Source organism: Saccopteryx bilineata, chromosome 1 (assembly GCF_036850765.1).
Source record: "Saccopteryx bilineata isolate mSacBil1 chromosome 1, mSacBil1_pri_phased_curated, whole genome shotgun sequence".
In the NCBI taxonomy this organism is placed as follows: Eukaryota; Metazoa; Chordata; class Mammalia; order Chiroptera; family Emballonuridae; genus Saccopteryx; species Saccopteryx bilineata.
In genome coordinates, this window is record NC_089490.1 from 152,238,382 (window position 1) to 152,259,634 (window position 21,253).

At 42.6% G+C, this 21,253-nt stretch overlaps 1 protein-coding gene across 1 annotated transcript in view; it reads left to right on the top strand.

The window, feature by feature from the left end:
• The window catches only part of C3 (complement C3), a 41,482-nt gene that overhangs the window by 13,905 nt on the left and 6,324 nt on the right, over positions 1-21,253 (top strand). The window contains exons 20-33 of the mRNA XM_066274316.1: positions 1,654-1,796; positions 1,887-2,099; positions 5,049-5,115; positions 5,212-5,298; positions 5,967-6,170; positions 6,982-7,057; positions 7,362-7,521; positions 8,521-8,619; positions 10,794-10,950; positions 12,445-12,608; positions 13,719-13,877; positions 14,019-14,078; positions 14,200-14,290; positions 14,398-14,449. Coding sequence (XP_066130413.1) covers positions 1,654-1,796; positions 1,887-2,099; positions 5,049-5,115; positions 5,212-5,298; positions 5,967-6,170; positions 6,982-7,057; positions 7,362-7,521; positions 8,521-8,619; positions 10,794-10,950; positions 12,445-12,608; positions 13,719-13,877; positions 14,019-14,078; positions 14,200-14,290; positions 14,398-14,449 — 1,732 coding nt within the window. The remainder of the gene's footprint in view (positions 1-1,653; positions 1,797-1,886; positions 2,100-5,048; positions 5,116-5,211; positions 5,299-5,966; positions 6,171-6,981; positions 7,058-7,361; positions 7,522-8,520; positions 8,620-10,793; positions 10,951-12,444; positions 12,609-13,718; positions 13,878-14,018; positions 14,079-14,199; positions 14,291-14,397; positions 14,450-21,253) is intronic.

Below are 21,253 nucleotides of genomic sequence, written 5' to 3' on the forward strand. Positions count from 1 at the left end.
AAACCCCAAGCTCGCCAGCTTGAGCATGACCTCACCAGCTTGAGTGTGGGGTAGCTGGCTCGAGCATAGGATCATAAACATGACCCTATGGTCACTGGCTTGAAGCCTAAGGTCACTGGCTTGAGCAAGGGGTCAGTTGTTCTGCTGGAGCCCCCTGGTCAAGAAACATATAAGAAAGCAATCAATGAACAACTAAGGTACCACAACGAAGAATTGATGCTTCTCATCTCTCTCCTTTCCTGTCTGTCTGTCCCTATCTATCCCTCTCTCTGTCTCTCTCACAAAAAAAAAAAAAAAAAAAAAAAAAGAAAGAAAAATGTAATGTGGGCTGTGGGTGTCATTTTACATTTTCTAATAGCCTCATGAAAAAGGTGTAGGTAAAATTAATTTCAGAATACATTTTATTTTTTTCGAATTTGTTCAAAATATTGTCGTTTCCACATTTCATAAAAGTTTGCAAAACCACTATCATATTAAAATAATGTTACAATAATAAATCCATTAACATTTAAGAATAGCCTGTTAAAAATGTCAAAATGTTTAATGATTTACTTTACTGCTATTTGTCCTAAACCTTTGAAATTTGGTATGCATTTTATACTTAAAGTGCATCTCAATTGGGACAAAACTTTTTTTTTTTCTTCTTTTTTCTGAAGTTGGAAATGGGGAGGCAATCAGACAGACTCCTGCATGTGCCTGACCGGGATCCACCCGGCATGCCCACCAGGAGGCAATGCTCTGCCCATCTGGGGCACTGCTCTGTTGCAACCAGAGCCATTCTAGCACCTGAGGCAGAGGCCATGGAGCCATCCTCAGCGCCCGGGCCAACTTTGCTCCAGTGGAGCCTTGGCTGCGGGAGGGGAAGAGAGAGACAGAGAGGAAGGAGAGGGGGAGGAGTGGAGAAGCAGATAGGTGCCTCTCCTGTGTGCCCTGGCTGGGAATCGAACCCGGGACTCCTGCACGCCAGGCCAATGCTCTACCACTGAGCCAACCGGCCAGGGCCGGGACACAAACTTTTTGTTGGAAATACTATAATCTGTATTTTAGGATTCATACAACTTGCAGTTGAAAAAGCAGATTGGCATACCCTCATTGTTCCAAATATATTTTAAAAGGTTTTTTAATCACTGAATCAAGCATCGTTTTTAAATCGAGATATAATTTACATACCATAACAGTCACTCTTGGAAAGCATATTTAAGTGATTTTTATATATTCACAAGCACCAGTTTTGAGGTTTAAGTCGAAGTTAACTAAAATGAAATGAAAGTAGAAATCCAGTTTCCACTTGAGCTAGCCACATTTTGAGTCCCCAACCTCATGGGGTCTGAGATATCATTTGGGGGAACACAGATATGGGCCCTTCAGTTAGGCTGGCTCGTTCTCCCTGTCTACATCTATCTATGAGTAAAATTACAAAGAAGTCACTAAGTCAGGGCAGAACCCTGCTGCTACCATCATCATCTGTAACTCATCACCATTAACATCGTTTAGCCTATGGGCTTCTGCAAAGACAGGCTGAGCTTGGGATAGCTCCCATGGTCAGGGGTAAGTTTTGAGACCCTGAGGAGCAGGAACTTGGAGCTGAACTTGGACCCTGTGCACCCTGCTCACCCCTTACCCCTGACGCTCATGTTCTGTTCCCCTGGGCAGGGATCTGTGTGGCTGACCCCTATGAGGTGACAGTGGCACAAGATTTCTTCATCGACTTGCGGCTGCCCTACTCTGTTGTGCGTAACGAGCAGGTGGAGATCCGTGCTGTCCTCTACAACTACCGGGAGGAGGACGAACTCAAGGTGGGTCCTTGGAGCAGAAGAGGCATGAAGGTAAGTTTGGAGGTGGCAGCCACGAAACATGGCCCTGACCTGATACTCTCTCCCTGGCAGGTCAGAGTAGAACTGCTCTACAATCCAGCCTTCTGCAGCATGGCCACTGCCAAGAAGCGTCACCAGCAGACTGTGAACATCCCTCCCAAGTCCTCTCTGGCCGTGCCTTATGTCATTGTGCCCCTGAAGGTCGGCTTGCAGGAGGTGGAGGTCAAGGCCACCGTCTACCGGCACTTCTTCAGCGATGGTGTGAGGAAGACCCTGAAGGTCGTGGTGAGTCCCTGGGGTACCTGCTGCCTCTTGTCCTTCAGGAGAAACTCCTGCTCTCCTTGTGCTGCCAACTCAGTTTGGAGCTGCAGGCTCTGAGAACTGGTAATGCCCAATGTCCAGGTTAGGGAAGTTAGGAGTGCTAGAAGTTTAAAAGCAAGGCCACAGTTAGAGTGAGGCAAGTGAGACATTCCTCTTGGGCATGGAATTTTTTAAGGGAGTGCCAAAAACCTCAGCAATAAAGATAAATGATATTTTCTACACGTTTCAGTATAGGAGTTTTGTTCTGACTTTTACAACTTTGGGGAAACATTTCACAGACCATATTTTATAAAGCAATAAATAATGATGCAAAAACATAGAAAAGCCCTATTGTTACCTGTGAGTTTTTAGCCTTAAAATATATATTAACAGTTATGTTTCTACTCCTTCCCATAGCATGGGATGCTTTCAAATCTAATGAGATAAAATCACCAATAAAGGCTTTTTTATCATCTTTTATTAATATTTTTAAGCAAAATGAGATTATAAACAAGATCACTAATATTTTAATGCAGTAGTTTAAGAAATCAAAATTAATGCCAAAAATCTCTGTGCTCAACATTTCAAGTAGAGCTGTGGCCAGTTGGCTCAGCAGTAGAGCGTCAGCCCAGAGTGTGGATGTCTCAGGTTCAATTCCTGGTTAGGGCACACGGGAGAAATGACCATCTGCTTTTCCCCCCTCCTTCTCCCATTCTCTCTCTCTCCCTCTCTCTCTCTTTTCCCCTTCCACAGCCATGGCTCAATCCGAGCCCATCAGCCCTGGGTGCTGAGGATGGCTCCGTGGAGCCTCCACCTCAGGCACTAAAAATAGCTTGTTGCCAGCAGCCCCAGATGGGCCGAGCATTGACCCCAGATGGGGGTTGCCAGGTAGATCCGGTCAGGGCACATGCGGGAGTCTGTCTGTGTATCTCCCCTACTATCACTTACAAAAATAAAAAAATTTGAAGTAGAGACAGAACCTGACAGTGTCTAGCCAAGCCATATTGGAGCCTGAATAAAAGGTACTGCGCCTGTGGGGATTTTTTTATGGTTAATTTTCCCTCAAACTGTTAAAGCAGTTGAGAAAAAATTTGAATCATTGAAAATCAAATGTGTTAAAACTGACAGTGTGATTTTATGTTGAAATACTTTATTCGTACTCAAATCAGAATTTGTTATAATTTTTCTTTCCTCACTTTAAGGGAAGCAAACTCAAATTTTTTCAATTACTTTAAAGTTCTAGAATAATATTACTATTAAACATATATTAAATAGATTAGGAACACACATATTTTCTTTTGCCTTTGACCCCAATATGACCCAGAGTAGGCACTGGTGGGAAAGAAGACCTAGTAATGCCTCAACCTGGGTGGCCAGCTCTTCCCAATTCTGTACTCACTGACTACTGGTAGCTTGAGATCCATCACACTGGAGATATTTACACCAAGGAAATTGGCAGCCTCTAAAGCAGGATTTATTTTCTCCCTGGAGAGCTGGATGTTAAGTATTTACTAGCACATCATGGGAGGAAGCTCAGTCTGCAAAGGAAAATCTGGGCATTATTATCAGGTGAAAGGAGACTAGGTTCTGGGAAGGCAAAAACATCCAGTATCCACAATAAAGGCTTATCTGAAGACATATGAGGACTTGAGCTGGGTCTTTGATACTAATTAATATGGCCCTTAACACCGTGCTAAATGTGAAGTCTTTCATTTTTATTTATTTTATTCTTTTCTTAAAAATATTTTTCTATTGATTTGAGGGAGAGAGAGTGAGAGAGAGAAAGGAAAAAAGGGAGTAAAAGAGAGAAACATCAACTTGTTGCTCCACTTAGTTGTACCATTAGTTGTGCATTCATTGGTTGCTTCTCATATGTGCTCTGACTGGAGATTGAACCTGCGACCTTGGCATGCTGGGATGATGCTTTAGCCACCGAGCAACCCAGCCAGGACCTAGTCTATTATTTCTTGATTTTTTATTTTAATCATTTGTTTTAATAATTAATTTTTTATTTTTATGTATTTTCTGTTTATTTTCATTTGTTATTATTAATTAATTTTTTTTGTATTTTTCTGAAATGAGAAACAAGGAGACAGAGAGACAGACTCCCTCATGCACCCCGTCAGGATCCACCCGGCATGCCCACCAGGGGGCGATGCTCTGCCCATCTGGGGCGTTGCTCAGTTGCAACTGGAGCCATCCTCAGTGCCCGGGGCCAACTTTGCTCCAATGGAGCCTTGGCTGAGGAAGGGGAAGAGAGAAATAGAGAGAAAGGAAAGGGGAAAGGGTGAAGAAGCAGATGGGCACCTCTCCTGTGTGCCCTGACCTGGAATCAAACTTGGGACATCCACATGCTGGGTTGATGCTCTACCACTGAGCCAACCGGCCAGGGCCTATTTTATTTTTAAAATTTACTTTAATTTTGTTTAATCCATTGAGTGGCACTGGGTGAAAACGGACTCTGGAGCCAGACTACCAGGTTTAAACCCCAGTTCTATTTACTAGCTGTGTGACTTTGGGCAAGTTACTTCACCTCTCTGTTCTTCAGCTTTCCCATTTTTAAAATAGGGTTGATAATAGCTGTACCTACCCCACTGAGTTGTTATAAAGATTAAATGAGTTGATCTGAATAAAGAAAGTTTCTAGGCACATAAGAAGATTTCTAAAAGCTTTGTTATTTTATTACTATTAAATTATAATTTTGTTATTAAATTGCACAACAGTATGAGGTAGATGTTTATATTGCCTCCTTCTTATAAGGAAGGAAGCTAAGGCACAGAGAGGTTAAGTAACTGGCTACCAGTCACCCAGTTAAGACGGGAAGACGTTATCATGCCTATGCCACAGTAATCCCTGGAACAGTGCTCTGCTGACCAGCTGTTGGTCTTTCTGTTCTTTTATTCACCAACTTCCCATTCCTTCAACACTGTCTAGCCGGAAGGAATCAGAATGAACAAAACTGTGGCCATTCGCACACTGGATCCAGAACACCTGGGCCAAAGTGAGTCAGCCACAGGAGACGGGGTAAGGCCTGGGTGGTGATGCAGGGGGTGGTGAAGGAAGCTGGTGTCATGGGTATCTCCTTGTCACCTGACAGACGGTGTGCAGCGTGAGGAAATCCATGCTGCAGACCTCAGCGACCAAGTCCCAGACACAGAGTTGGAAACCAGGATTCTCCTGCAGGGTGAGATACCCTTGGTTCAACCCCATGAGGTCCAGGAAGAAGTGAAGGTCATGCCCCTGAGGAGGGAACCCAGTTTCATCTACTTCCGGGAATATTTAACCATGGAGCCTCTCTCCTCCACTTCAGCTAAAACAGCCTCTCCTTGATGTGTTCATGGAAGGCTTCAGGCAGTATTTAGTTCAGCAAATAGCTTCTGCTGATAGACATTTAAATGAGAAGCAACAGAGTTCAAGAGCAGAAATTCTGGAACTAATTGCCCAGGACAGATAAATGGGATGAGAAGGGATAGGAATGAGCTAGAAAGACAACTTGCAACCTGTGTTAGGTTTGGGGGGAGAGACTCTTGGTTTTCTCATCTATAATGGAAGAAAATAGTGACATCCATATCTAAGGGGTGTTGAGAGGATTAAATGAGATATTATTTAGTGTTCTCTTGGAAAATAGCATTAAGCATTATGTAAGTATTCATGACAGTTGTTCCTGGAATTATTTTACCACTGGGTATCCAGAAACAGCACCTCCCTTCAGTCACATGCTCCCAGTCCCCAGCTGTCCCTGACCTTCTGACCCTGGTTGGTGGGAGCCTGGGAAAGCTGGGGGGTCAGCCCCAACCCTCCTCACCCCATTGGGTCTCATTGCTTGAACACCATCCTTCCTCCTGGCTGCAGGAACTCCAGTGGCCCAGATGGCAGAGGATGCCATTGATGGGGATCGGCTGACGCACCTCATTGTGACCCCCTCGGGGTGCGGGGAGCAGAACATGATCGGCATGACGCCCACGGTCATCGCAGTGCATTACCTGGACAACACCGAGCAGTGGAACAAGTTCGGCCTCGACAAGCGACAGCAGGCCCTGGAACTCATCAAGAAGGGTGTGTCGGCCCTGGCCGGTTGGCTCAGCGGTAGAGCGTCGGCCTAGCGTGCGGAGGACCCGGGTTCGATTCCCGGCCAGGGCACACAGGAGAAGCGCCCATTTGCTTCTCCACCCCTCCGCCGCGCTTTCCTCTCTGTCTCTCTCGTCCCCTCCCGCAGCCAAGGCTCCATTGGAGCAAAGATGGCCCGGGCGCTGGGGATGGCTCTGTGGCCTCTGCCTCAGATGCTAGAGTGGCTCTGGTCGCAACATGGCGGCGCCCAGGATGGGTAGAGCATCGCCCCCTGGTGGGCGTGCTGGGTGGATCCCGGTCGGGCGCATGCGGGAGTCTGTCTGACTGTCTCTCCCCATTTCCAGCTTCAGAAAAAATGAAAAAAAAAAAAAAAAGAAGGGTGTGTCTCTCGCCCCTCTTGGAGACCTCCACTCTGAGGCCTCTCTCTGAGCTCTCTCCTCCTCTGAGATTCCACCCTCTCTTGAGGCCCCATCCCCTCTGACCCTGGTTCCTCTGAGCTCCCTCCCTCGTTGAAGCCCCATTGCTCTGAACCCCTTGAGAACCGTCTCCTCTCTGAACCCCCTCTCCTCTGAGAACTCCTTATTCCTCCTCACTCTGATCCCTGCACCTCCCCTGTTTAAGCTCCCCCCTCCTGACATCCGTCCAGCCCTGAGCCCCCTCTTTCTTCGCTGAACCCCTCTCCCATCCTTCATAGGATCCCTGACCCTCTGTAAGCCTCTCCCCTCCCTGGCATGCCCACACCAGACATTACGTCCACTCAGCCCCCACTATTCTGGTGACACTTCTCTCTCTCCCGCAGGGTACACCCAGCAGCTGGCCTTCAGACAGCCCAACAAGGCCTTTGCGGCCTTCCTGAACCGGCCGTCTAGCACCTGGTGAGCCTGCCCATCTTTGGTCTGTACTACCCTGAGCAGGGCCTGGGTCCTGGCCTGGAGTAGTCTAGGCCTTCCCACACAGCCTGGTGCTGTGGGACCCCTCCACCTGCAGAGTCAAAGTACCCACTAGCTGAGTGACCTATCATCATCGAGCACTGCCTGCAGGCAACATTGAGTCCTGAGCCCTGGCATGGGAAACTGTGCACACCTGGGCAGACCCTGCCCTCCTCTGCTCATTTTCTGGCTGGGATGGCTATCTCTAGGTCCCAGAGCCAATTGGCTCATGCTCTATTCCCATCCCCAGGCTGACAGCCTATGTGGTCAAGGTCTTCTCTCTGGCCTCCAACCTCATCGCCATCGACTCCGAAGTCCTCTGTGGGGCGGTCAAGTGGCTGATCCTGGAGAAGCAGAGGCCCGATGGAGTCTTCCAGGAGGATGGACCCGTGATACACCAAGAAATGATTGTAAGAGGCAGGGAGAGATTCAGGGTAGGCTAGGGGAGAGGAAAGTCTGAGTGTCACAGCATGGACAGGAGAAAGATTCCATCTGCCATTTGCCCAATTCCCTGTGTAGGGGCAGACAGAGAAATAAAGGAGCCAAGATGTCACTCCTCCCTTGAAGAGCTAGAGACCTGAGTCCAATGCAAAATGAAAGTTCCCTGGCTCCTTATTGCTTTGAAAATAAACTGAGAACTCCTTAGAGTTGTGGTTCTCAAAGTGTGATCCCCAGGCCAACATCAGCATCAGTTGCAAGCTTGTTAGAAATGCACATTCTTGGGCTGGAGTTAGAGTCATTGAATCAGATACGTTAGGAGTGGAGCCTAAGAACTGGAGTTTTAATGAACCCTCCACCCCAGCTGATGTTTCCTCAAGTTGAATAACCACTGTCTCAGCCTGACCTTCTGGGCTTCCAGTCTCACAGCCTCTCTGCACACTTCATCTATACTACTTGGAGTTCATGTGCTCTCTCCAGGCACAGGGCCTTTTCACATGCTGTTCCCACTGCCTGGCATGCTACCACTACCCTCTTTGAGAGTTGAATCCTACTCATTCTTCAGATTCTGGCTCCACCTGTCATCCCTTAAGGACACCTTTCCCAACATCCCTGACTGAGTCACATTCCCACTATCCATTCTCATTACCACATCCACTCTGCACAGCACTCATAAATTTATAATGATCTCCTTGTTGATGAGCTGGATGGTTCATGTCTGTCTCCCCTGCTAGATGGGGAGCTCCACGAGGGCTGGGGCCAGTGTCTGGTTTTCACCCACCATCTTATCCACAGCACCAGCAACACTTGCAGAATGAGTGACTAAACAAATGAATACTAGAGTGTGGTCCACCTGTGAGACCCTGGGGAGAGACCCAGCTCTGCCCTGACCCGCTGGTCCTACAAGGGGGTTGGTTGGCACCTGAGGACATACTGCTGATCCCATCCTTGCTTCCTGCTCCACACCTTAGGGTGGCTTCAGGAATGCTGAGGAGAAAGATATGTCCCTCACAGCCTTCGTTCTCATCGCACTGCAGGAAGCTAAAGATATCTGCGAGGGCCAGGTCAACGTAAGTGTGCCCCCTGCCACCCACCCAGGCACAGCCACCTTGGAGGCTCTGTCATCATCACTGTATCTGCTTTGTCCTGAGATTTTGAGAGTGGGTTGTTTGACCTTTAGCTTTTCAAGTGGAGAACCCCAGGATTCCAGCTTCACCAGCTCCTTTTCCCTCCTGAGGACTCCAGAAAAGAGATAGAGGGGAGAAGGCTTTACCTTTAATGGCCAAGAGGAACCCAGGCCTTTCTGATTCAAACCTTGCAGATTTGAATGAAATTATGGTAGAAAAGAGATAGCTCTCAGGCACTTGCTGTTACTGGGGCTCAGAGTGTGCATTTGCAAAATGCATATAATCTTTGTATTTTTTAGGACTCTCTGACTTGTTCTAAATGTAACAACTAACACATGTCTGACCTACATTATGCAAAAATATAGGGTGGGGCAAAAGTAGGTTTACAGTTGCAGGTACATGAAACACAGAGTTTATTTTTGTATTATTATTTATTAACTATTGTATTATTTTCCATATGAACAACCGTAAACCTACTTTTGTCCCACCCTGTAGATGGGGGAGTTATTTTAAGAATCCAAGAACTTATCAAGTGCAAAAATGAAAGTGGCCTTGGGGACTCTGCCAAGATGCTTTGCTCCTCTCTCCTGTGTTGTTCATTCCCATCTTGCCCAATAATTCATCTTTCCTGCCACCCAGCCTGCCTGATAGAATATAGCTTTCTTCTTTGGGTAAATAGCCAGACCAAGGTTAGAGTGTCCAAATTCCCAGGGAAGGATTCTGATTGGCTCAGCCTAGGCTAAGTGATCACTTCTGGATAAATCATCTGAGACCAGGAGGTAAGTCTTTCTGGGCATAGATGACTATTTTCTCTATGGCCATGTGAATGAAAGAAAGGAGGAGAAGTCCCTACAAAAGTCAATGGTAGGCCTGACCTGTGGTGGCGCAGTGGATAAAGTGTTGGCCTGGAAATGCTGAGGTCTCCGGTTCGAAACCCTGGGCTTGCCTGGTCAAGGCACATATGGGAGTTGATGCTTCCTGCTCCTCCCCCTTTCTTTCTCTCTCTCTCTCTCTCCCCCCCCTCCTCTCTAAAATGAATAAATTTTTTAAAAAAATGTCAATGGTAGATATAGAAAAAACAGAGGGCAGGCCAAAAGTTTAGTTTCTACTACAACATAGTAACCTTTTAATGGAGTATAGCATATACATAGGGCAGACTGCTGGAGTTCAAATAAAGAACTTGCTGGAATTAGCTTGAAAAAAAACCAATTATTAATATTCCAGAAATTTTTCAAATTGGTTTTAGAATGCAACCATTATTTAAAATTAAATTATATCATATAAACTTACATTTAAATAAATTAGACTAACAAAAGTAGTAAACACTCAAAATTTATTATTTCTTAATTATTTTACTACTTTTTATTATTAATGATGTTATTGAGGTTATTTATGTCTGCCATACTTATATGGTAGACATACTATTTTATATAGAGAGAGTTGGGAACTCTACAGTCAGTGTGATTTCATGTTGGTAGGTTGCAATTGACTGTGGTAGTATTTACACTATGGAAATCAGCAAACACTACAAATCACATCTGCCTCTACCCCTCATCTCTCTGGGTCTCAGTGTTCTCATCTGTGCTGTAGGGAAGATAATAAAAATAAAACCAACTCATAGGATTTTGAGGTTAAATGAGTGGATATGTGACTGGTACATAGTATGTGTTAGCTATGATGATGATGATGATTAGACAATAGGTGGACCCAGTGGTGTGCTAACCCTGGCTCATTCTAGCTCATGAATACCTATTTTGGGACATATCTTTCCCACTCCATGTTAAGGTATGTCACACTGGTAGACTGAAATTGGCCATAGTGGAAGTATTTACACCACAGTAATTGGCAATCTATAAACCAGCCTCCCCCTGCCCTGACTAGAGAGCTGGTTATTAAACACTAACCAACACACCACTGGGTATAGAGACTGCACATGATAAGTACTCAGCAATAAAGCAGTTCGTGGAGGCTAAAATGTCTCTGAACCCTCCCCCCCCAAAATAGATCCAAAACAGGTATGTCACAAGGACAGAAACCCAGGAAGTGGTGATGATGTGATCCTTGCCAGATCTCTGTGGCAATAGTGCCCACCTGACCAGAGTACTTCTTTTTCATAGAGCCTAGGGGGCAGCATCACTAAGGCTGGGGACTTCCTTGAAGCCCACTACAAGGACTTGCGGAGACCATATACTGTGGCCATTGCTGGCTATGCCCTGGCCCAGTTGGGCAAGCTGGATGGCCCCCTCCTCGACAAATTTCTGAACACAGCCACAGGTAAGAGGCAGCCTGGCAGGGCAAGTGTGATACATGACTGGGATTTGAGAGTGGCCATTGTAAACTGGGCTTCGTGACTCCAAGCTGAGCTGGGATGGATAATGCTAAGCTGAGCTGGGGTGGGCAGCTGTAGGTGTGTAAAGTCCTCATTATAAGTGACACAAGAATGTTCATTGTATCACTCAACAAGTATTTGTTGAGTACTTGCTATGACACAGGAGCAAGGACATGGGCTCTGACATCAGACAGATTCAAGTTCAAATCCCACTCTGCCACATTATTATTGTGTGACCTTGCACACAATTCATTTAACCTCCCTAGATGTTGTGTATAAAATGATCCCTACATCAAAGAATAGTTGTGAAGATCAAATGAGTGAGCAGATAGAAGAAGGTCTAGCACACAGTAAGAGATCTAGCACTGATGTTGTTATTGCCTTCAGTATTGTTAATAACATCATTATTTCAAGGGTGATTGGGATTAGATAAGATAATGACATAAGGATTTTAGCACAATGGGTAGCACATAGTGAGCACTTAATCATTGGTTCCAGTGATGACATCTTAGCAAGTTTATGCTCACTCATGTAACGTATCTGAACGTATACTGAAGTGGTTTAGTTGGTTTCTTGCTGTGTAAAAGCACATTGTGGGTGTTCCAAGTTTGTGGACAGCTCTCTTTTATAAAGTGATCGGAGATCCAGGTTCTATTTTTTCATGGCTCTGCCAGCCCAGGGCCTTGGAATCCATTCTATCCAAGCAGAAAGGGAAACAGTCTGGAAGACTGTGCAAGGGAGGTAAACCTGGTCTGGAAGGGGCCCCATCCATTTCATGCGCACTCCACTGGCCAGAACTCCATCATGTGGTCACTACTACCTGCAAAGGCATCTGGAAGATGTAGTTTAACTGAATTCCCGGGAAGAGGAGAGAATGGTTCTTGGTGATAGTCTCTGTCATAAGTACTTTCTTAGGTACTTGAGATATCACAGTGAATATGGCACAGCTCCTGCCATCATGACCTCACACTTCAGTTGAGGAAAGACATGAGTTAATAGATTTCTGGAGAGCATCACAGTGCTGGGATGGAAGAAGTGCAGGATGCTTTGAGAGACTGAGGAAAGGGCCTCACTCTGTCTTGGGGTGCCATTAAAGCTGAATTGTGCAGGTGGGTGAGAATTAACCAGAGGTAGATAGATAAATATGTGCTCCTAATAGGGAGAACAAAATATACAAAGACTCAGGTTAGAATGAGCATGGCAAGTTTGAGGAATCTCCTCCCATAGATAAGTGGGGCTGCAGTTCAGAATTCAGGTGGAAGAGTAAAGGTTGATAAGGGAAGAGAGTGAGGCAGGAACCAGCAGATTGAAAGCCACAAATGTGGCCCAGGACACCTGAACACCAAGAGGTCTAGTATGAATCTTTTCTCTGAGCTTTCTCTGAGCCATCTCCAGGCTAGACAAAGCAGTGAGCATGGGAACTGGTATTCTTTCTGCAGAGAAGAATCGCTGGGAGGAGCCTGGCCAGAAGCTCTACAACGTGGAGGCCACATCCTATGCCCTGTTGGCCCTGCTGCTCCTTAAAGACTTTGACACTGTGCCTCCTGTTGTGCGTTGGCTCAATGAGCAAAGATACTACGGAGGTGGCTATGGCTCCACCCAGGCAAGTGGTCCCATATCCCCCAGGCAACGGTATCCTTATCTCCTCTGGTCTCCCACTGGCCTCCTAGATAAGATGCTGAGACCAAGAGAGGCATTTGATTAGAGTGAAGTTGAGAAGTCAAGTTATTTTTTTTTAGTTGCAAATCTATCTATGGGTTCTAGACTAAATTCAGGATGCCCTAAACTGCATTTTGAGCCTCCCTTTCTCTCCTTATGTCTAGATCATGTTCTCAGGGCCCAGGTTCAGGTGTGAGCCTCTCTCTGATGGGTTCTAGATCATGTTCCTAGTTCCACCAGGCTTCCTATCTTATCCTGTATCACTGGTGGGTTCTAGATCAAGTTCTCAATTCCTGTAGGGAATCATCTCTTCCTCTGAAGGGTTCTAGACCATGTGCTCAGTTCCACTAGGCTCCCCGTGTTACTTTATCTCACTGGTATGTTCTAGACCATGTTCTGTTTTTCTGGAGCATTATCAAAGCCCACTACTTTCCCTGGTGGGTTCTAGATCATGGTTTCAGCAACCACAAGCTCTAACAACTTCAGGCTCCAGTTTGATCCCCTTTCTCTCTGGTAGTGTTCTCAGTGTCACTTTTAGATTCTAGGTCATATGCTCAGTGTTCCTAAGCTCCAACTTTATTCTTTTTTCACAAGTGGGTTCTAGATACAGTCTCAGTGCCTCCAAACTCTTGTCTTAGACTCTCTCTGGATGGCTCTAGACCACATTGTCAGTGTTGTTAGACTTTCAGTCTTATGCCTGCACTTTTTGGTGTATTCTAGACATGTTCAGTATCTCCAAGCTCTGGTGTAAGCCTCTGTCCTTCGGAGAATTCTAGAACATGTCCTCAATGTCTAATGATTCTCAATGTTACCCTTGTGCTCTCTGGTCAGTTTGGGGTTCTAGGACACAGTCTTAGTGTCACCAAGCCCTAACCTGATCCTCTCTCACTCAGAGAGTTCTACTAACCCCCAGTCTTATCTTCACCTTCTGGTCAGTTTTAAGCCACAGTCTCAAGAGTGGCTCAGCTTAGAGCTGAGCCTCTTTATCCCCCAATAGATTCTAAGTGCTTCCTCAGTCTCCCAGATCACTCACTTTTCCTCTCATGGGTTTTAGGCCACTTTCATGGTGTTCCAAGCCTTGGCCCAATACCAGAGGGACGTCCCTGACCACGAAGATCTGAATCTGGATGTGTCCATTAACCTGCCCAGCCGCAGCTCTGCCATCACACACCGCATCTTCTGGGAATCTGCTAGCCTCCTGCGGTCGGCAGAGGTACAGCTGCCTGGCCACACCCCCATTGCTTTCGTCCTCCATGCCAGTCAGAGTCTGCCAGGAGGCAGGAGAGAGGGAAGATGCACTGCAGCCGAGGGCAGGCTTGGTTCACAACACCTTCTCGCTCTCTACTCCCTCTAGACCAAGCAAAATGAGAATTTCACATTAACAGCCAAAGGGAAAGGACAAGGCACTTTGTCGGTAAGGAACGGAACCCACACCTGCTTGGCTCACCACCTTCCCTCAGCCCCTCTGCCCCAGGGGACCCTCTCCTTCTCAAGCCAAGTAGGATGATACCTCATTTCTCCTCCCATCTCTCCAGGTGGTGACAATGTACCACGCCAAGGTCAGCGGCAAAATCACCTGCAGGAAGTTCGACCTCAGAGTTAACATACGGCAAGCCCCTGCAACAGGTAGAATAAAGATCTTACCTGTCACCCTTCCCCCACTGCCATTCTAGTGTCTGCCCCACTCCGGAATCAGGACCCAAACCCCTTCCTTCTGTCTTCTATGTTTCTAGTCAAGAAGCCTCAGGATGCCAAGAACACCATGTTTCTTAACATCTGTGCCAGGTAAGAGATGGGTCACTGGGGTTCATCTTGAAGTACTATGCTCAGTACCCCCTAGGAGGTAGATAGCACAGCAGTCCTCGCTTTGCATGATATTGTGAGTTTAGCCATGGCCACATAAGCTGAGACCGTGCAAAATGATGTTAATAATCAATGAGGGAGATTACAATTGTTCTAGGAAGTTTATGTTATTTTTTATCACAACATCAAAAACTCATACTGCCAGTTATCAAAGTATAGAGTAATGAAAAGTAAGACGAGTATTTGTTTAGTGCACTAATTTAAAACATTAGAACATTGAGATAAAAGTTGGTTTTTGCTTGTTTTGTAAATCACTTTCCAGAGCCTGGTAGTTTGAATGATGCCTCCTTTCTTCTCTGTATAATTTATGATGTGGAACAAGCATCTTTTATATGATGTTGTGAAGCGTCATGCTGACTTCTCAGTTTGAGTCAACTTTCAACATTTAATCTTTTGAGCTTATAATGTCAAGATGTATCTGAGAGGGCTTTTTGTTTTTGTTTTGCTAGTGTCACTTCCTCTGGGACATCTTTTTTTTTGTCACATCACTTTTTTTATTATTATTAATTTTACTAGGGTGAGATCAATAAATCAGGGTACATATGTTCAAAGAAAACATGTTCCGGTTATCTTATCAATCAATCATGTTGCTTACCCCTCACTCAAAGTCAGATTGTCCTCTGTCACCTTCTATCTAGTTTTCTTTGTGCCCCACCCCCTTCCCCTTTCCCTCTCCCTCTCCCCCCACCCCCCATAACCACCACACTTTTATCAATGTCTCTTAGTCTCGCTTTTATATCCCACCTACGTATGGAATAATGCAGTTCCTGGTTTTTTCTGATTTACTTATTTCACTTCATATAATGTTATCAAGATCCCACCATTTTGCTGTAAATGATCCGATGTCATCATTTCTTATGGCTGAGTAGTATTCCATAGTGTATATGTGCCACATCTTCTTTATCCAGTCATCTATTGATGGGCTTTTTGGTTGTTTCCATATCCTGGCCACTGTGAACAATGCTGCAATGAACATGGGGCTGCATGTGTCTTTACGTATCAATGTTTCTGAGTTTTGGGGGTATATACCCAGTAGAGGGATTGCTGGGTCATAAGGTAGTTCTATTTTCAGTTTTTTGAGGAACCACCATACTTTCTTCCATAACGGTTGTACTACTTTACATTCCCACCAACAGTGAATGAGGGTTCCTTTTTCTCCACAGCCTCTCCAACATTTGCTATTACCTGTCTTGTTAATAATAGCTAATCTAAGAGGTGTGAGGTGGTATCTCATTGCAGTTTTGATTTGCATTTCTCTAATGCAAATGAAAGATGAGCATCTTTTCATATATCTGTTGGTCATTTGTATTTCTTCTTGGGAGAAGTGTCTGTTCATGTCCTCTTCCCATTTTTTTATTGGATTGTTTGTTTGTTTGTTGTTGAGTTTTATGAGTTCTTTGTATATTTTGGATATTATGCTCTTATCTGAGCTGTTGTTTGAAAATATCATTTCCCATTTAGTTGGCTGTCTCTTTATTTTGTTGTCAGTTTCTCTTGCTGAGCAAAAACTTCTTAGTCTGATGTAGTCCCATTCATTAATTTTTGCCTTCACTTCTCTTGCCTTTGGAGTCAAATTCATAAAATGCTCTTTAAAACCAAGGTCCATGAGTTTAGAACCTATGTCTTCTATGTACTTTATTGTTCATGTTTTATATTTAGATCTTTGATCCATTTTGAATTAATTTTAGTACAAGGGGACAAACTGTAGTCCGGTTTCATTCTTTTGCATGTGGCTTTCCAGTATTCCCAGCACCATTTGTTGAAGAGGCTATCTTTTCTCCATTGTGTGTTGTTGGCCCCTTTATCAAAAATTATTTGACCATATATATGTGGTTTTATTTCTGGGCTTTCTATTCTGTTCCATTGGTCTGAGTGTCTATTTTTCTGCCAATACCATGCTGTTTTGATTGTCGTGGCCCTATAATATAGTTTGAAGTCAGGTATTGTAATGCCCCAGCTTCATTCTTTTTCTTTAGGATTGCTTTGGCTATTCAGGTTTTTTTATAGTTCCATATAAATCTGATGATTTTTTGTTCCATTTCTTTAAAAAATGTCATTGTAATTTTGATGGGAATTGCATTAAATTTGTATATTGCTTTGGGTAATATGGCCATCTTGATTATATTTATTCTTCCTAACCAAGAACAAGGAATATTCTTCCATCTCATTATATCTTTTTTGATTTCCCTTAACAATGGTTTGTAGTTTCCATTATATAAGTCCTTTACATTCTTTGTTATGTTTATTCCTAGGTATTTTTGTTGTTGTTGTTGCAATTGTGAAGGGGATTATTTTTCTGAGTTTATTCGCAAATGTTTCATTGTTGGCATATAGAAAGGCTATGGACTTTTGTATGTTAATTTTGTATCCTGCGACCTTACTGTATTGGCTTATTGTTTCTAGTAGTCTTTTGGGGGATTCTTTGGGGTTTTTGATGTATAGGATCATATCACCTGCAAAAAGTGATACCTTTACTTCTTCTTTTCCAATATGGATACCTTTTATTTCTTTGTCTTGTCTGATTGCTCTGGCTAGAACCTCTAGTACCACATTAAATAAGAGTGGAGAAAGTGGACAACCCTGTCTTGTTCCTGATTTAAAGAGGAAAGCCTTCAGCTTTGTGCCATTTAATATGATGTCAGCTGATGGTTTATCATATATGGCCTTTATCATGTTGAGATATTTTCCTTCCATACCCATTTTGTTGAGAGTCTTAAACATAAAATTGTGTTGTATTTTATCGAATGCCTTTTCTGCATCTATTGGTAAGATCATGTGGTTTTTGTTCTTTGTTTTGTTGATATGGTGTATTACGTTAACCGTTTTACGTTTGTTGAACCATCCTTGAGATTCTGGGATGAATCCCACTTGATCATGATGTATTATTTTTTTAATATGTTGTTGTATTTGATTTGCTAGTATTTTGTTTAGTATTTTAGCATCTGTATGCATTAGAGATATTGGTCTGTAGTTTTCTTTTTTTGTGCTGTCCTTGCCCGGTTTCGGTATGAGGGTTATGTTGGCCTCATAAAATGTGTTTGGAAGTATTGCTTCTTCAATTTTTTGGAAGACTTTCAGTAGAATAGGAACCAAGTCTTTTTTGAATGTTTGATAAAATTCGATGGTATAGCCATCTGGGCCTGGGCTTTTATTTTTGGAGAGGTTTTTAATAGTTTTTTCTATTTCTTCCCTACTAATTAGTCTGTTTAGGCTTTCTGCTTCTTCTTGACTCAGTCTAGGAAGGTTGTATTGTTCTAGGAATTTATCCATTTCTTCTAGGTTGTTGAATGTAGTGGCATAAATTTTTTCATAGTATTCTACAATAATTCTTTGTATATCTATGATGTCCGTGGTGATTTCTCCTCTTTCATTTTGGATTTTGTTTATATGAGTTCTTTCTCTTTTTTTCTTGGTAAGTCTTGCCAGGGGTTTGTCAATTTTGTTGAACTTTTCAAAGAACCAGCTCCTTGTTCTATTAATTTTTTCTATACTTTTTCTGTTCTCTATTTCATTTATTTCTGCTCTGATTTTTATTGTCTCCTTTCTTCGTCTGGTTTTGGGTTGTCTTTGTTCTTCTTTTTCCAGTTCCTTAAGGTGTGAAGTTAAGTGGTTCACTTGGGCTCTCTCTTGTTTATTCATAAAGGCCTGAAGTGATATGAACTTCCCTCTTATCACTGCTTTTGCTGCATCCCATAGATTCTGATATGTCGTATTGTCATTTTCATTTGTCTGTATATATCTTTTGATCTCTGCGCTTATTTCGTCTTTGACCCATTCATTTTTTAAGAGTATGTTGTTTATTTTCCACATTTCTGTGGGATTTTTTTCCTCTTTTTTGCAGTTGAATTCTAGTTTCAAGGCTTTATGATCAGAAAATATGCTTGGTACAACTTCAGTGTTTCTGAATTTGCTGATGTTGTTTTTGTGGCCCAACATATGGTCAATTCTTGAGAATGATCCATGTACACTGGAGAAAAATGTATACTCTGTCACTTTGGGATGAAATGTCCTGTAGATATCTATCATATCCAGGTGCTCTAGTGTTTTATTTAAGGCCAATATATCTTTATTGATCCTCTGTTTGGATGACCGATCTAGCGCCATCAGCGGTATATTGAGGTCTCCAAGTATGACTGTATTTTTGTCAGTTTTTGTTTTAAGATCAATAAGTAGCTGTCTTATATATTTTGGTGCTCCTTGGTTTGGTGCATATATATTAAGAATTGTTATGTCTTCTTGATTCAGTGTCCCCTTAACCATTATGAAATGGCCATTTTTGTTTCTGAGTACTTTTGCTGTCTTGTAGTCAGCATTATCAGATATGAGTATTGCTATGCCTGCTTTTTTTTGGATGTTATTTGCTTGGAGTATTGTTCTCCAGCCTTTCACTTTGAATTTGTTTTTATTCTTGTTGCTTAGATGAGTTTCTTGTAGGCAGCATACAGTTGGATTTTCTTTTTTAATCCATTCTGCTACTCTGTGCCTTTTTATTGGTGAGTTTAATCCGTTTACATTTAGTGTAATTATTGACACTTGTGAGTTCCCTATTGCCATTTTATAGATTGCTTTCTGTTAGTTTTGTGTCTTGTTTTATCCTTCTCTTTTGTTTTTATTTGGTTGTATTTCATACATCTTTCCTCTGTTGCTATCTTTTTTAAATCATGTGCTTCTGTGGTGGTTTTTTCAAGGGTGGTTACCATTAAGTAATGTAAAGGGTTCCTACCCTGTTCATTGTAGTGCACTATCTTGTGAATACTTTTGCACTCCATCGTCCTTTGCTACTGTTAATCTCCATCCTCTCCCCCCCCCCTTTATTTTTGTTCTTGTCACAGTTTAAATTTGGTTTTATTGTGTTCTTCTTGGAGCTTTTACTTGTGGCTTTGTTTTTTTGTTGTTCTTTGTATCTGATTGGAGAACCACCTTTAGTAATTCCTGCAGTGGGGGTTTTCTAATGATAAATTCCCTCATCTTTTCTGTATCTGTGAATGTTTTTATTTCTCCTTCATATTTGAAGGATAGCTTTGATGGGTATAGTATTCGTGGCTGAAAGTTTCTCTCTTTCAGGACTTTAAATATTGGGGTACACTCTCTTCTAGCTTGTAGAATTTCTGTTGAGAAATCTGATGATAATCTAATGGGCCTTCCTTTATATGTTGTATTCTTCTTTTCCCTGGCTGCCTTGAGAATTTTTTCTTTGTCCTTGGTTTGTGCCAATTTCATTATGATGTGCCTTGGAGTAGGTTTGTTGGGGTTAAGAAAACCCGGAATTCTGTTTGCTTCTTGAATTTGAGGCTTTAATTCTTTCCACAGGCTTGGGAAGTTCTCATCTATTATTTGTTTGAATATGTTCTCCATTCCATTTTCTCTCTCTTCTCCCTCTGATATACCTATTATTCTTATGTTATTCTTTTTGATGGAGTCAGACAATTCCTGTAGGGCTTTCTCATTTTTTTTTAATTTTTGAGTCTCTTTCTTCTCTCTGTTGTGCCTCAAGTTGCTTGTATTCTGTGTCACTAATCCTACCTTCTATCTGGCCTATTCTATTAGCTAAGCTTGATACCTCATTTTTCAGCTTGTGAATTGAGTTTTTCATGTCTGTTTGATTTGTTTTTTGTAGTTTCAATTTCCTTGGTAATTATTCTTTGTGTTCATTGAGTTTTCTGAGTTCTCTAAATTGCCTTTCTGTGTTTTTTTTGTATATCTCTGAGTATTTTTAGGATTTCTATTTTAAATTCCTGTCATTTAGCTCTAAGGTTTCCAATATATTAAATTTTTTCTCCATAGAATTTTCCTCATCTATCTGTGTTACCTCTCTTTCTTTTGTATCCATGATATTTGATTTTCTCTTCCTTAATGGCATATGAGGGTGGTTTTGTTGATAGTATTAATGAGATTTAATAAAGAATAAAAAGTTAAAAAAATAAAAATTAAAAATAGAAAAGAATTTTTTTTAAACATTAAAAATTAAAAAAAATTATTCCCCCCCCTTTTCCCCTCTCCTCTCCTCTCCCCTCTTTCTTGAGAAAATCTTGTGGTGAACTGTGAATTATATTGTGCTAAATAGAACAAACAATGCCTATAATGGAGGGCCTGAGTTGGGGAGAAGTAATAAAGGGGCAAAAGAAGGGGGTATGGATCCACAAAATGCAAGTAAGGAAAAAATTTGGGTCAAGAATAAAATGATTTGCTTTTAGGTGTTGGTTGACTAAGAGATATGATGAGAGGAATAAGAGGGAAACAGGAAAATGGGAGAAAAAATTAAAAAATTACTATTGTATTTAGTGGAACAAGAACTAGATAAAATGGAGAGCCAGGGTTGGGAGCACTGCTAGTGAGTTAAAAAAGTGAAGTAAAAACCCCCCAAAATGCCACAAACATAAGTTTGAGTCCCAGATAAGATAATTTGTTCGTTATTGAGGATTGAATGAGAGAAGACGTAAAGGAGAAAGGAAGAAACTAATGTAGAGGGAGAAAAGAAAGAGAGAGAAAAAAAGAGGGAACCACTAAAAGAAGAAAAAAGAAAAAAAGGAAGGAGGGAGAGAGATTTAAGGGTTTTGGAGTGCAACCCTCATAGAGAGAAAGGAAGAGGAAAGAAAAGATAATGGGAGATGTAACACTTATGGGTAGTGTAGTTCAAGGAGAGGAGAGAGTAAGACCGGCAGAGAATTAAACGACCTAATTGGAAGAGGGAAAAAATAATCAAGACATGAAGATAAGAGAAACAAA